The sequence below is a fragment of the Aethalodelphis obliquidens genome, unplaced genomic scaffold, assembly GCF_003676395.1.
Source record: "Aethalodelphis obliquidens isolate GAN/ISIS:26980383/991018 unplaced genomic scaffold, ASM367639v1 scaffold62, whole genome shotgun sequence".
Classification (NCBI taxonomy): domain Eukaryota; kingdom Metazoa; phylum Chordata; class Mammalia; order Artiodactyla; family Delphinidae; genus Aethalodelphis; species Aethalodelphis obliquidens.
In genome coordinates this window covers 5,564,331-5,579,769 of record NW_020838006.1, presented here as the reverse complement: position 1 = coordinate 5,579,769, position 15,439 = coordinate 5,564,331, and the positions used below count along the sequence as shown (strand labels likewise).

Here is a 15,439-nt window from a genome sequence, read left to right as displayed (position 1 = left end):
CAGCACTGTAGGTTCCCGAGAGCCACAGCACAACGAAACCCTTAGTGTCTCTGTTGGTCTTTGCATCTGAGCTGTATTTCATCGGCTCAAATCTGGCTTGCCAGTGTCTACAGTCTGCAGTGAGTCCTCATTTTCTAATCTGCCTGGGGAGGGACTTTGTTCATAGTGTACCAAAGCTGTGACTCTACAAGGCCAGGCCAGATATCGCTGGAGCCTTGATGAATCAGTACCATTGCTTACTTTTAAAGATAGGGAAGAATGACAAGGTAGAAGAAACACTGAAAATATTCCTTGGTATGCCTGTACTCTCCTGGGTCAAGACTGTAAGAGAAACTTACGAAAAAAGCAGGTGGGAGAGCCTTGGTGTTTCATCCGGCCTGGCCATTGAAGAACTTGGAATCCATCATTTCTAAAAGTAGAGGCCTCCTAACAGGACCAGTTTTCATTGAATGCTAGTTTTCCTGTGTTCTGTGAATTGAGTCTCCTACTTATTGGGCAAGTTTTAGATGTCAAACAGCCCTGCTTTTCTACTGCTAGAAGAATCTAGATGTGTAAAAGTGAAATAGGTATGTTTATGGAGTTTCAGTAAATTTGGTGTCTTTGCTGTATCACCTGCCATGCTCACTTGGAGCTTTTGATGGCTTTATTTCCTCAAACAGCTGGCAATAATTACCAAAGCAGATCTGGGGAGACTTGATGATATTGAAAGGTCTATACGGTTTTGATGTGCGTGTTATGCCGTGTTGTAATATTTTGTATCTGGGGAGAATGGTGTAGCGGGAAGATCTTCCAAGTAGTAGAGGTGACCATGAGCATGTGACACCCGCAAGTTAGGAGACCTGCCAGGCGGCCCACAGCATCTTGGTTTCCTCAAACTGTATAAGCTGGGGAGGTACTACTTTGTAAACTGGAAAGAAAAACAAAAGACCCTAGTTTAAAAAGAATGGGCATTGTGTAAAATGTCATTTATAGTGAAATTGGTACAACCTGCAGAGAGGGTTTAGCAATGCATTCCAGCCAAATTAGATTTCTTTTTTGAAAGTTGATAATAGTTGAAACATTAAGTCTGCAGTCATTTTCCCCATTTCTGAGGGGATACCTAATGGGTAGTTGTAAAGAATGTTGAGATGATGGGATTTGTTTTATTTTCTTTGTACCCATGCTTTTTTTTTTTTTAATTTATTTTTGGTTGCATCAGGTCTTTGTTGCTGCGCGTGGGCTTTCTCTGGTTGCGGCGAGTGGGGGCTACTCTTCGTTGTGGTGTGGGCTTCTCGTTGCGGTGGCTTCTCTTGTTGTGGTGCGTGGGCCTCAGTAGTTGTGGCTCGTGGGCTCAGCAGCCGTGGCTTGTGGGCTCTAGAGCACAGGCTCAGTAGTTGTGGCGCACGGGCTTAGTTGCTCCACGGCATGTGGGATCTTCCCGGGCCAGGGCTCGAACCCATGTCCCCTGCATTGGCAGGCGGGTTCTTAACCACTGCGCCACCAAGGAAGCCCTGTACCCATGCTGTTGATGGGTGTCAGACACGCTGTTTGAAGCTCCTGTAACCATTGGGGAGACTTGGTTTCTGAGCTCAGAGTCCTTCACACTAGTGGTCTTAACTTCACTCAAAAGAATTTTGAAAAAGAATATACTCCTTGCACATTTTTAGGTTGACATCTGAAAGATTTCATCATAAATTTAAATAGTTCCAAAGGATTTCACAAAAGGGGGGGATATATGTATACATATAGCTGATTCACTTTGCTGTACAGTAGAAACTAACAAAACATTGTAAAGCAACTGTACTGCAATAAAAATTTTTTTTAAATAGCTGCAAAGGAAACAATTTTCTGACATACTTGAATATCTGTATTTACAACTTAAGGTGAAGCCATCACTTTAGTTAAGTCTGAAATTTTACTCTGCTCTTCCTTCTTCATCTCATGTTTTCTCCTTCACTCCCCTTAAATAATATTGTCCAAATAGGACATACTTTCATGCCTGGAAATCTTTTAATGGTCACCTTAATTACTTTTTTACAACAAACAATATAACTTGAAATTTAATTTTTAAAATTTCCTGTGACCATGTAAGACTTAAGTCAGTTGAGGAATTTAAAACTTATTATTTTTACCAGTTTATCAAAACAACAAATCATACAAATTTTGATGAATAATTTTTAACTATAAAAATAGAAATGTTATTGGAAATGCATTTTGAATGATGAGACAGGGTAGAACATACTTAAATTCTAGATTTTTTATAGGTAAGAGAAACTTTGTTTAGATAAATTTATTTTTCTTTCAGCAGTGTCATTCAGGTCTTGGAACTCCTTCTGAGATACCTGCCAGAAATTCCAATGATCTCTCTTTGTATGATCTAATAAATTATTTCAGTGTCTGTCAGCTGACAAGATGTCCTCCTGAATTATTTTGAAAGCAAAGAATTGAAAACCCCCTGACGTAGAGAAGAATTTTAGAGTCGTGTACTTTCTTAGTGTCTACCCTGATTTCTCTGAATGGTCTTTAACTTGGCTTTTGGCAGAGCCTTCCACCCCACAGCCATGGTGAGACAGGATGCCGTCTGTGTGTGAAATGGGAGGAGAGTGCTTATGAAAGGGGACCTTTGAAACCCAGGGCGTTCTCAGCCTTAGAAAGGATACCGTGGAGTGAGATGAATTCCCTCCATCCTCAGCACTTGAGGCCACCCTGGCCTATTCAGCATGTTTTGACTTTAGCTTTTTCAGTATTCCTAATTGGAATAGTTAGTGTGTCTTTGTATCTTGGCTCTATTTTTGGTCAGAATTGTGCCAAGGGCTGAAAAATATTTAAGTCCACCCTGCTCCTTCTAGAAAGTATGAACAATAAACATAGGTAGGTAGGTAGATGGCTACAGGCAGTACCATCCACAGTTGATGTATTTTGATGTTGGGCCTGTCTCATCTTACTTGGGGATGATCATGAACCTTAGAGAGATCGGGGAAGTACATGGGTACCGGTGAGGCTGCTCCTTGGGGAAGAGGGTGGAAAGAGCACTAGGTGGGACAGATCTACTGTCCTTGTCACCACGCGATGTCAAACGTTGCTTCTGAATCCTTTCTTGCCTCTGCTGTTCTTTAAACCTCGATAGGTACCTACTGGGGAATGGATGAAGAGGGAGGTGAAAGTTCTTGAAAGCACATTGTACTTAAGCACACATTTAAAACACCTTTAGAAATGTTTGCTGCTGTCGTCACCTCAGGTCCTCTCTGAGAGTAAACAGTGTCTAGACACGCACAGCAGGTAACATTTTCCCTGCCACACACCAGTCAGTTTGATGCGTTTCTGTGAGGTTGCTTGATGAATGTTAGGTGTCTTGTGTTTCACGATCTTGCATTTGGCCAGACTAGAGAGTGAATTACAAGGCTATTACTCCCATGTACTTTAGAAGCGAACCATTAATTTATTTCTGTTTCTGTCCGCAGTGCTCTCCATGGCCCGACACCCCCACCGCCTATGTGAATAGCAGCCCTTCCACGGCGCCCACCTTCACGGCCCCGCAGCAGAGCGCTTGCAGCGTCCCGGACAGGTAGCCGGTGTGCGTGACGAGTGCCCGTGCTCCTTTATGTCCCTTCCTGTCAAGTTACGCAGCCTCTTTGTGTGTGTATCTGGGGTATGTGGTAATTAGAAATAGCCTGCTGCAGGGCAAAACTGTCTTTTCTTCACCTTCCCGCCTTTTTGCTCCTAGCCCCCTTGTGCCTCACACACTCACAACTGTGGAAATTATAGAAAAGGTTGCATTTTCAAGGTATATTCTTTGTGAGATAAAATCAGCATTAATGGGCTTCATGGATAGAGAAAAGGACAGTGAGTTATTAAGGTGAAACTGTGACTTGAATATGTTACAATTGAGTTTATGGTAAAGTACACTTCAATGCTCACCATGTCGAACAAAGATCATTTTCTACCCTATTTCTTCTCCCTCCCAAAGACACTAATTTTTTTTTTTTAATTAAGTCTTTAAAACTTAAAGGAAGGACTTTCCATTTTAAAGACTTGCTCTGGTTTTAGAAATGGGAATGGTGGGCTCTGTTCATCCTAGTTTCTGGCCTTGACTATTAGCTGCTGGTCAGCAATGCCCCGGGGAGATTGTCCTTCCTGGGGCTTTGCTCAGGAGCTCCTGCTGAGTAGTCAGATCAGAAGGTCCCCGCTGTTATGACATTTCTTGCTGGGAAGTAAAATTATGAAAGTTAAGACCATAAAGGAGGGAATTCCCTGGTGGTCCAGTGGTTAGGACTCAGTGCCTTCACTGCTGTGGCCCAGTTCAGTCCCTGGTCGGGGAACTAAGATCCCGCAAGCCACGGGGTGCGGGGAAAAGAAAGAAAAAAAGGAAAGGGTTCTCATTTTTGTACTCTGGTCACGCCAGCTCGGGCTGCTATAACAAACACCAGGGACTGAGTGGCTTATAAACAATAGAAATTCATTTCTCCCAGCCTGGGGGCTGCGTGTCCAGGGGCTGGATGCTGGCCGGAACGGGTTCTGGTGAGGACTCTCTCCGGGTGCAGGCTACCAGCCTGTGTGCTCACCCAGCGGAGAGCAGAGGGGAGGAGGCAGACTCTTACGACTCTTAACGAAGTCACTGATCCCATTCCTGGGGCTCCGTCCTCACAGCTTCTTCTAATGCTCATTACTTCCCAAAGGCTCCACCTCCTAATACTGTCCAGCACGTTGGGGGTAAGGTTTCCACCTGTGGTTTTTGAGGGGACACAAACATTCAGTCTGTAGCAGGGTCTGGTGAGAAAACAAAGGAGAACATGCCTTTTCCCAGAGGCGATGGATAGACCAAGAGGCAGCTTGTTTCCATGTAGGTTATTGTGCTTCAGGGTAGGGGGACACTCCTGGACTCTGGGACCAGCATGTCACCATGCAGGGGACTGAATAATCCTAGAAAATGACAACAGTTTCAGAGAGGAGCTGTGAATTCGTGTACACACAGGCTCACTAGATATTTCCCGAGAGCCCACGGTGCCCAGCACTGTTCCGGGTACTGTGATGTGAGTGAGAGAAAGCCCTGTCTGAAGGAGCTCAAGTTCTAGTGGGCAGAGGACAGTAAACAATCAACATGGTAAACCTAAGTAACTGGGGTACAGGTGCTAAGAAGGGACCAGAAAGGTGGATGCACTCCCTGAGCAGCTGTCCTCATTTTCCCCTGGAAACACAGGGTTAGTGGCACAAGTTTGTTTCTTTTGTTCTCTTGAATTTCACCCTGTTTAATCATGGATAAATATATTCATTAAAGGGATATTATTTTTATTTTGGCTTAGGTTTACTATATCATTTCTTATAGCTCATAATCAGATTTTTTTGCAGTTATTTTCAACTGTTTATCTTATTTGATTCTCAAACTTTTTTCCTAACTAAAATGAATGAGTATCTGTCATTTTCCTGGCACCCCTGGAAATCATTGGAGCCCTTTTGTGTCATGAAACGTGACTTTTTTTACTAGAACAGATGTAGGAGGAGAAGGCACAAATTAAACCGTCCTCTGTGTCTTAACTTTTTTTGTTGTTTTTTTTTTTTTTTTTGGTCGCACTGTGCAGCTTGTGAGGGATCTCAGTTCCACAACCAGGGGTTGAACCTGCGCCAAGTCCTAACCACTGGAACGCCAGGGAATTCCCTTCTGTGTCTTAATCTTATCTACATATTGACTCCTTGACCAGTTGTGCACTCTTTTTGCATAGTTACATTGCTCTGTCCCACAGTATTATTTTAAATTCACCTAGTTTAATAGCCTTTAATGTCTTGATTAAAAAATATATATCATAATAATCATTCTTTTCTTCCTTCCCCCCTTCCTTCTCCCCAGCAATTCTTCTTCCCCAAATCATCAAGGAGATGGAGTTTCACAGGCCTCTAGTGAAGTAAGTATCTTTACCCTGAACTATCATGCTTTCAGGGTCCTGCATTTTGAAGCCTCTGACAGGGGTTTGAGTCATTGTTTGGGTCACTGAATAATCACACCTGTGCTCTTCGTGGGTGTTTTAAACTTTAAACCTGGAGGATTTCTGTGTTTTGTTTAAATGTTCTTTATAACATGCCAGTGACTTGGATTATTTTTTGTAAGCCTTAATAGTTTCTTCTGTTTGTGTTCATTTTCTTTGTTAATAGCAACTTCAGCCTTCAGCCACGATCCAGGAAACACAACAATGGCTGCTCAAAAACAGATTCTCTTCCTACACAAGACTGTTCTCCAATTTTTTAGGTATGTTTGTGTTTGTGTGTGCACACGCACACGTTTGTTTTTGTACTTTTATTAGCTGTAATTAAATTTTGGGGAAGTAACTGTATGTAGATTCGTAAGAAGTTGCCCAAACCTGTACAGGGAGCTCCTGTGTACCTGTACAGGGAGCTGCCCAGTGTCCCCAGTGGTAGTGTCTTGCAGACCTATGGTGCAGGATCAGAACAGGAACTCGATGCTGTTTCACCAGGTTTACATGCCCTCATTTTTGTATACGTGTATATAGATATATGCAATTTTTTTGATTTTATTAACTTTTTATTTGAAATAATTTTTGCTTTGCAGTAAGTTGCAAAAATAACACAGATATGTTCCAGTGTACCCTTCACTCAGTTTCTCACATACTTACATAGTACAGTATCAAAACCAGGAAATTGACATTGGTGCTATGTGTGTATACAGTTCTGTGTCATTTTATCACATGTATAGATTGTATGCCCACCACCACCGAAGTTAGGATGCAGAATCTTGCCATCACCACAGGGATCTCCCTAATTACCCCTCCCCCACGATCCGTAATACCTAGCAACCATTAATGTATTTTCTGTCTCCATGATTTTGTCATTTCGAAAATGTTACATAAATGGAATCATACAGTATGTTACCTTTTTTTCTCTCAGCACAAGGCCCTTACTTCCATCCAAGATGTTGTATCAATAGTTTGTTCCTCTTTATTGCTATGTAGCATTAGAGGGTATGAATGTACTCATATATGGTTTTTATAGACTTAAGTTTTTTTCTTGCCTAGTAAGCTACGGGAGTATTTAGATGTAATTTCAGAAAGGACCGGGCGGTGCTGCTTCAGCTGGTGCTATAAGAAGCCTGTTTGGAGGGACAGTAATAGATAACGCCAGCTGGGGCAGGGGCAGCATTTTCTAAACATATTTGGCCCTGGGACCCTTTCCCGACAGAACACTTAGTAACATGTCCTGGCCAAACTCCTCCTGGGCCACGGTGAAGTAGCAGCTGGCTCTCCTTAGCCCATGGTGTTGGGGGACCATCCAAATGCAGCTCGAGCCTTTTAAGAGGAGAGAACATGTGTGCACACAGCTGGCCTAGAGGAAAGCCTGGTTTCACAAAGAACGTGGTTTTCTATTACATCAGCCCTTTATTTCTGTGCTTGTGTCATGGTTAGTCATTCCCCAGGTAGCGCTTTGTCTCTTTAAAATTAAAGTGCTGGGTGAAAGTCGTTGGCTAGCTGGGATGCACATTTTTATGATTAAGTAAGCCTTTTATCTGTGAAAAACTCATTTAAAAATTTCAGCGTGTTGCGGGATGTGGGGCGCATCTTGGATGCTCACAGGGGAGACAGGGAGAGCACTGCACAGTCGGAAGGCTCTGCCACGAGGGCCCAGGTTCCTGTTCTGTCAGACGATGCGTGTTATAGTTCTGAGTGGTGATCGCGGTGGCTTGGCCTCCTGCCTTTTCCTTCCCCTGTGAGCTTCCCAACAGTAGAAAGGCGAGGAGAGGGAGGCTTCTTTCTCTTAGCGTGTTAGGCAGTCATGTTTTGGAGAGGGCTGTGCAGTGTCTGTCCAGCTCTGTGTGTGGGTGAAGGATGGGCACACACGTCTCTGGTTGCTCCTGGGAGCCCTGTTGGCAGAGGTGTGTATGGAAAGCCCCCTGGTAGAGATGACAGCGTCTGTCTCTGCTTACCTGACTCCATAAACAGCTCCAACAGTGCTCGTGCCTCATGGGAGATGTGCTTCTCTGGTCTTTGTCCTTTTACAAACTAGAAGATGATTAGGCTCTTAACATTCAAGCCCTCAAAAGTAGATAACTCCATTAATCTCGTTACATATGTAAGTGGATATTTATCATATGGAGGTCATGCTTTAATCCCAGAGGGCATCTTCATTCTCCCAATAAACTACATCTGAGCGTCAATAAAAGGTAAAACAAAAGATTGTAGACACACTCAAACGTAAAACATAGAAGAAAGAGTCTGATGAGCTCCTGTGTCACCACACCCAGCTCCAGAGACGTCCAGCCTAGATCAGTGTCATTTTCTCCCACTCCCCCCACCTTCCCTTTCTGTCCTACTTTAAAGCAAATGCTAGATACCATGTCACTTACACACCAAATACTTATGGGGGAAACCTTAAGTATAATATGCAGTTCTCTGTCATGCTTTTGTATTGAAACTGGCTGCTGTGATGGAGTTGTTTGTTATAGAATGTTGCACTGTATGTAGCATGTTACAGTATAAAGAGACCTAGTCCTGGGGCTTCCCTGGTGGTGCAGTGATTGGGAGTCCGCCTGCCGATGCAGGGGACATGGGTTCGTGCCCCGGTCCGGGAAGATTCCCACATGCCGCAGAGCGGCTGGGCTGGTGAGCCATGGCTGGTGAGCCACGGCCGCTGAGCCTGCGCGTCCAGAGCCTGTGCTCCGCAACGGGAGAGGCCACAACAGTGAGAGGCCCGTGTATCGCAAAAATAATAAATAACTAAATAAAAAAGAGACCTAGTCCTAGCTCTGCTGCCAACTTGTGTGCCTTTGGGCAGGTCCCCCAAACTCTGACTTCCATTTCTTCCTTTTGTAAATTAAAGATTGGTCTGGGTCATCTCAAGGTGAACTGTCTGGGGTCAGAATCATGCTCATCTTCACGAGCTCCACCCAGCCAGAATAAGGCAGGCACTGAAATCCTGTATTGGGAAGAGACATTCCTGTCGGCCCTTTGCTCTTGGCTCATTGCTCTGATTTTCCAGCCTCTGGGCTTCTGAGTTCCTTCTTGATAGAGAACATGGAAAGCCAGCATTCTCTTTGGCTGTGAGGGACAGGTATGTGTGTGTGTGTTGTTCATGTGTATGTGTATACACAGGAGACCTGGCGATGGCTTCGAAGGACGTTAAACTGTGAAGACAGATGCTGCAGAGTAGCCTGTACTGCTGGTTCTTCTCCCATTTCCTTGAGAAGATTCTTTTTGCTCTTCTTCAGGTGCCGACTTGTTAAAACTGACAAAGGAAGATCTAGTACAAATTTGTGGTGCAGCCGATGGAATTCGGCTCTATAATTCACTGAAGTCAAGGTAAAATACCGTGTTTAAAAGGAACTGTTCTGCTTGAAATAAGAATGTGCCCTTGTTCGCGTGGGGACTGCGGGCAGGATGTGTCCACGCCACGTCGGCGTGTGCCCTTGCGCTGTGGCCGCTGGCCCGCCGTGCTCACGAGGAGACTGTTTTGTGTACACCTTCAGGCAGGCCCAGATATGATGCAGGCACTGAGGGCAGAGGTAGACTGTAAGACTAGAAATGCACATGGGCAGGACTGTGGTCTGGAAGACGACTGGGTTTGTTGCCAAGAAAACAAACTTCTCATTTAGGTGAGCTATACAGAATCTATGGTTTTCAAGGTCATGTGACACTACTAAACAGTTATTAAAAATGTAAACTTCTAATTGTGAATTAAAATGATAGAACTGTAAACTGTGCTGGCTTTTAAGATCCATTTACTATCGTTGGTATTTCTAGACTTGTGGTGTGAGAATTCCATTAAACTGAATTTTACTGATGTTACATTGCTGACATAATCTTGAAACTTAAATTTACCAGCATCTGACCGACCATCTCAATGGTTTAGAGTCTGGATCATCAGATTAGACCACCTGTGATAACCTGTGATAGTTGGTGTGAGGTGTGTGTTTTTATATTCTTCCTAGTAAATTATTTCGTATAATGAAGTAACGTTGTAAAGTTCTCCTAAGGAAATAGACCCTAGATTCTTGTAGCTGTCGCTTGTGCGTGCAGCCCTCCTGCCGGCTCACAAGCGCTGTCTTCTGGTTGCAGGTCGGTGCGGCCCCGCCTGACCCTCTACGTCTGCCGCGAGCAGCCGGCGCCGCAGGGGCAGCAGCAGGCAGCGGGTGGCGGGGGCGACAGCAGCGCCGCCACACCCTACGGTGGGTATGGGCGGGCAGGGATGGGGGGGCCAGGACACTCGGCTTCCTGCCACTGTCCTTCTGAGTTGGTGGGGACCACTGGGTTGTCCTGGCAGCAGTGAGAGGCAGTGGCCCTTCTCGGCTGTTGTTATGATAAAATTTAATTTTAAAAGAACAAGTGTAGGGCAGAGTATGGCACCCCTGCTTTAGAGCCTCTCTGTAGTCTTACCTGAATTGTAGTTCCAAATTCTAAGCAAAGGTTTCTGTACTCACACACATGAAAAAACCCTTGTTTGGGGAAGCAAAGTAAAAGCACTGATATTCCTGATCCGTGTTTGGCTTGAGTCAGTAGTAGAGCAGGACCTGCGAGACTCAGGCTCACTGCAGATGTGCCTGACGCTTTGCAGACAAGGGCTGCTGCATCGTCACGTGTTCCAAAAACAGCTGGGCTTTCTGTGGAGAAGCAGGAGGCCTCGTGGTCCACATCCTTAGCTTCTCGTGTGCCGTCTTCTACACTGTTTTTAATTCTTTAGGGGAAAGGAAGAGGGGAGAGGTAGCTTTTATTCTTTAGGATAAATTCCCAGTAGTAGGTTTACTGAATCAAAAACTATGACCTTTTTAGAGTTCTTTTTATATATGGCTAGAAATACATAGCATTTTTGAAAATGGCTTTCTTTCGGTGTAACTTACATACCACAAAGTCCTCCCACTGCAAGCGCACAATTCAGCGATACTTTAATCAGTTTACAGTTTTGCAGCCATCGCCACAATCCAGTTTTAGTCCCATTACTCCAGAATGATCATCTGTGCCCATCTGCAGTCACTTCCTGCTTGCTTTTAAGATAAAACCTCAGATACTTTTGTACAGAGGTTAATGTTAATTAAATTATGTGTGAGCATAGATAATGTATTATTATATTCATATGGGTAGTAAGGGGAGAAGTATTCTTATCTTTATAATTTTTATATTTCTTTAATACTTTGAAAGCAGTGATCTTCCAATAGATGAGGTGGAAAATAGATCAAAGATTACTGCTAAAATGCTGTTCTTATTTTTTATTTCAGTTTATCATGCAATCTACTTAGAAGAAATGGTTGCTTCAGAAGTTGCTCGAAAACTTGCGTTGGTGTTTAATATTCCTTTCCACCAAATTAACCAGGTTTACAGACAGGGTCCCACCGGTATTCACATTCTTGTTAGCGATCAGGTAACTGGCATGCCCTTTTCCCTTTCACACTGATATTTACTTTTATATGTATTACTGAAGTGCTATAGAAAAAAAGTCTGTGACTCCTTTGGCAAGTACTCATGAGAATCATTTTCAGAGTTGGGAATCAAGATTGGGAAGAATTTATAACCAAGAGTTCTAGGTGTCCTGGGTGGTAGAAGGAATACAGGTAAAGGAGAACCGGAGCTCCGATCCCGCCCTCTTTGAACTCCGACACTGGTCACTGGGGGGCTCTGGGTTAGCGAGCCTTTGGCCCTTTTTAGCAAGGCATTTGAATGTGTTTTCCTTTTGTGTACTATTTGATGGCTGATTTTAAAAAGCTGTGAGGTTAGAAGGGCAGTTCACTGCCACCCCGTGTTCAGTGACAAGCAAGTAAGAGCACTTTGGCAGCAACTTTTTGTTAGTCACTATCACAGAACCCAGCAGCGAATGCCTCCCCGTGGGCTGGAGGGTGACTGACCAGAACGCGGGGCCCCCATGGGCAAGCACGGTCAGCACCGAGCTGGCCAGTACAGCAGGTGTAAGCCCTTGCTACCTCACACTGCCTATTTGAATTACCATTTTGGCCGTTGAGTCCTGTACTTGTACGGCTATATATAGATTATGACATTTTTCTTTTACTACTTTTACTCAGTTAAGAAAAGACACTTGGATCTTAATTATACATCTGCTTTATCCTTCTAGATGGTTCAGAACTTTCAAGATGAGAGTTGTTTTTTATTCTCCACAGTAAAAGGTACGTGTGTCTTGAAATGCGAGAATCACGAAAGGTAGTGTGTGCCTGAAATCAGCAGTCATCTTGCAAATTTACTTTTGGAAATGCTGGCTTTACTAATTTTAAGAAGTTTGAAAAAGGAATCAAGGAAATATTTCTAGTGACTGAAATATTGTGGAAATTAACTAGCAAGTAAGGAAGAGGAATCAGTCCTTCTGGATGCCTGGAGAAAAACCCCAGTCCATTTAGCGAACATTTTACTGAGCACCTCATGTCAGACACATGCCGTTGGTGCTAGAAAGGTCTTCCCCTCCTGTAGTGGGGAAAGGAAACCAGAATTGGTCCATAGATACACACAGATTACAAATAGGTAATTTAAGTGCCATGAATGAATGGGGAAGTGGGGTTGCTTGTGGATGAGGGGGCCACGCAGCTGTGGAGGCTTCTCTGAGGAGCTGTCACGAACGCTGAGACCTGGAGCCTGAGGGGGAACTGAACGCACGAGGAGCAGCACCCCAGCTGGCGCGGGGCCGGGTGCAGAGGAAGGAGCGTGGCTGCTCTGGAGGCCTGAGAGGGCCCGTGGCTGCTGTGCAGGGCGAGGACAAGCAGAGCTGGAGGCGGGTCTGGTAGGCAATGCCTGGCGGTGGTGGGAGTTTAGATTTTATTTGAAATGCATTGCAAAGTCAGTGATGATGTTTAAACAGACGAGTAACGTGAATAGATTTTTCTTTTCTTCCACTCGCAACTCTGTGGAGACAGATAAGAAGGTGGGAAAACTGGAGGCAGGAGATGTCATCTAGATGAGAGGTGACGGGATCTTGGACGCTGATAGACAGGGCCCTGCTGGGCTCCACACTGGAGGGAGGAGTGGTTGTGACTCTCACAGGAGCAGCTGGGCAGGCGGTGGTCGGTGGTCCCGGTGGAGAGGTAGGCGGGCTTGGGGGAAGCGGCCAAGGCTTCTGTTTTAGGACGTGGAAATCATAGCCGGCTGGGGCTGGCAAGAGAGGCCTGGGCTTGAGGTGTAAACCTGGAAGCCTTCAGTGTGTCCGCCGTGACTCAAAGCAGTAGAAATTCTTGAGGTTATGGAGGGAGAGAATGTGAAGAGCAGGCCCAGACGGGGTTCAGTAGAGTTCCAGTTACAGGGCTGGATAAAGGAGGGGTTTTTTAAATGTAAAGTTACTATGAGAGGAGACCTTTGAAAGTCTGATGAGTTAAGATCTAAAGCTGCACCTCAAAGAGCATGATGTCACGTGTCACCCTTTCCTGGGAAGAGAGCAGCCCACCTAGAAGGGAGGGGCTGAAGTTAGGACTTCACCCTGTGCCTGGCGTGTCTCCTAAGCCACCAAGTTAACCTGCGGTGCAGGGCTGTTCAGTCTGTGAACTGGCCCACTTTATCTTTTCTCATCAGACATGTTAAGTTTAGCACCCTTCTGGCTCAATTTTTCGTTCTCAAAACAATGCAGTTTTTACTCTGCAAAACTCACACTGTCTATAAAAGAGGCAGCTCGTACAGTGAACGTGTGGCTGCGTCCTGTGAAGGCGGTGGGGTTTCTGGTGTCAGGCATCACAGGACGTCCCCGGCTTGCTCAGTGTACTGTTTTCAGACATTGGTCCTTACGGAAAAATTCATTTGTTCCTTGATGACCGCCTGTACTGCTGCTTCTCGCCATCTCCCGAGAAACACTAGGCCATCGCGCAAAAGTAGTGATGTGTTTTTTAAAAATGTTTCAGATCTACTTTTGAGGAGTTCAAAAATTATTTCCAGAAAAGGTGGATGTAAGCACCCAGTTCATTGGATAGTCTGTGCCCTGTGCCTTGCCCTCAGGTCGGGGGTGGGGCGGGCCAAGGGAATGTGCATGTGATGCTGCCGTAGGCAAGAGGGACTGGAGCAAGTTAGCTTGTTTTCCTCTAGAATATTTAAAGGTACCCTCTGAACTGGGGCGGGGGGTTGTAGAGTTCTAGGAGTGTTCAACGTAGTCTTGATTCTCCAGCCTGGTAAAAAATTGAGCCTAACGTCCCTTTCTTTTTTCCACAGCTGAAAACGGCGGTGGCGTCCACATAATTTTGAAGTGACGTCTTGACGTAGTCTGAACTCTATTCAGCACCAGTTAAAGTTACGCTTAAAAGTGTGTGAAGACTGAATCCAAGAAGTCTTGGGATTGGATTTTACCGTATGAAATGTTTCATATTGAAAACACAGGATGACCCTTCTCACAAGCTGGATGAGAGGCACGTCTCCTTCGCTTCACTGCCTCGGCCTCGGCCCGGGACAGTGAGCACGTCGGGCCCCGGTGCAGGTAGGCCGCCTGCTTCTCTGCCAGAGAGGCCAGTAGACACAGTCCCTAGAAGCAGCCTTCGCTGTCTTTTTACACTGTATGCGGTTTGGAAATGAATGTAAAGACGTACTGTGGGCATTTACCTTTCTGGGCCAGTTCGGCTTCTGCTGCCGGGACCTTATGCTGACCTGGGTCGGGGTGGGGGGGCACTGGCTGCTGCGGGGCCAGTGCCAAATCCACGTGTGGAGAGAGGGAGGCCGGCGCTGATATGGGCCGATCACTGGTCAGGGGAGAGGCTTGGCGCCTTCTTGGAAAAAATCATGTCTAAGGGTGCGCATCTGCCGTGATCATGCCAGATCGGAGAAGCCCCAAGCCAGGAAGAGGGGCGTGAAGCAAACTGCATTATCAAGAGTACCTTGGTGAGAGGATCAGTGTAAATCCTAATAGGTACAAAGACTTTTGTGTTTTTGCTTTGTCACAGATTTATTGAAAAACTTTTTGCTTCTGCTTCCGTTTTTAGCATTTTGGTTTTCATTTTTGAAGCCCCAATGCCTTTTAAACTCATGTGGTTTTCTTTCTCCTTTTCCTCACTCTCTCTGTCTCTGACCACCCACCCCACCCTGCACCATACTGTTGTTGAACTTTTTTAAAGACCTGTCCCCAACATTGGAAATACACCTAAGCAGGAGAAAACAGTGTGATAGTTTCTGACTTGGTGTTAAGGGGTCTTCATTATCAAGAGTTGAAATTTATTTGTGGAACACTAGACATCACAAACACTATATTGTACCATCAAAATTCCTCACATTTCTCTAATATGGAGCTTTAGTACAATCACGGGTAACATTCTGGTGATTATTTAGGGACTTTTTTATACACCACATAATAGCTTCTTTTTCTATAAAAAGAGTGCCTCTTTCACAAAACCAATGCTTGCTGATGAATTTTGGGAAGGCTTCGGGTGAAGGGAAGAGATAATAATGATTGATTGATTGATAGTAGAAAAAATTGCAAAAACAGTGATTCCCTTTGGAAAGTATACTGGCCAACAAGCATTGGTTTTGTGAAAGAGGCACTCTTTTTATAGAAAAAGAAG

General features: G+C 44.9%; 1 protein-coding gene across 9 annotated transcripts in view; it reads left to right on the top strand.

Moving 5' to 3' along the window:
* UBP1 (upstream binding protein 1) overlaps positions 1 to 15,113 on the top strand; it is a 69,556-nt gene extending 54,443 nt beyond the window's left edge. For 6 of the 9 annotated variants that reach the window (XM_027088299.1, XM_027088300.1, XM_027088301.1 and 3 more), the window contains 8 exons: positions 3,441 to 3,544; positions 5,822 to 5,876; positions 6,124 to 6,217; positions 9,188 to 9,278; positions 10,035 to 10,144; positions 11,189 to 11,331; positions 12,037 to 12,088; positions 14,103 to 15,113. In XM_027088299.1, the coding sequence (XP_026944100.1) occupies positions 3,441 to 3,544; positions 5,822 to 5,876; positions 6,124 to 6,217; positions 9,188 to 9,278; positions 10,035 to 10,144; positions 11,189 to 11,331; positions 12,037 to 12,088; positions 14,103 to 14,140 (687 nt within the window). In that variant the 3' untranslated portion in view covers positions 14,141 to 15,113. Of the gene's footprint in view, positions 1 to 3,440; positions 3,545 to 5,821; positions 5,877 to 6,123; positions 6,218 to 9,187; positions 9,279 to 9,445; positions 9,572 to 9,800; positions 9,883 to 10,034; positions 10,145 to 11,188; positions 11,332 to 12,036; positions 12,089 to 14,102 lie in introns of those variants that run through there. The other 3 variants (XR_003429027.1, XR_003429028.1, XR_003429026.1) reach the window with 3 other exon arrangements.
* Positions 15,114 to 15,439: the final 326 nt, after the last annotated feature.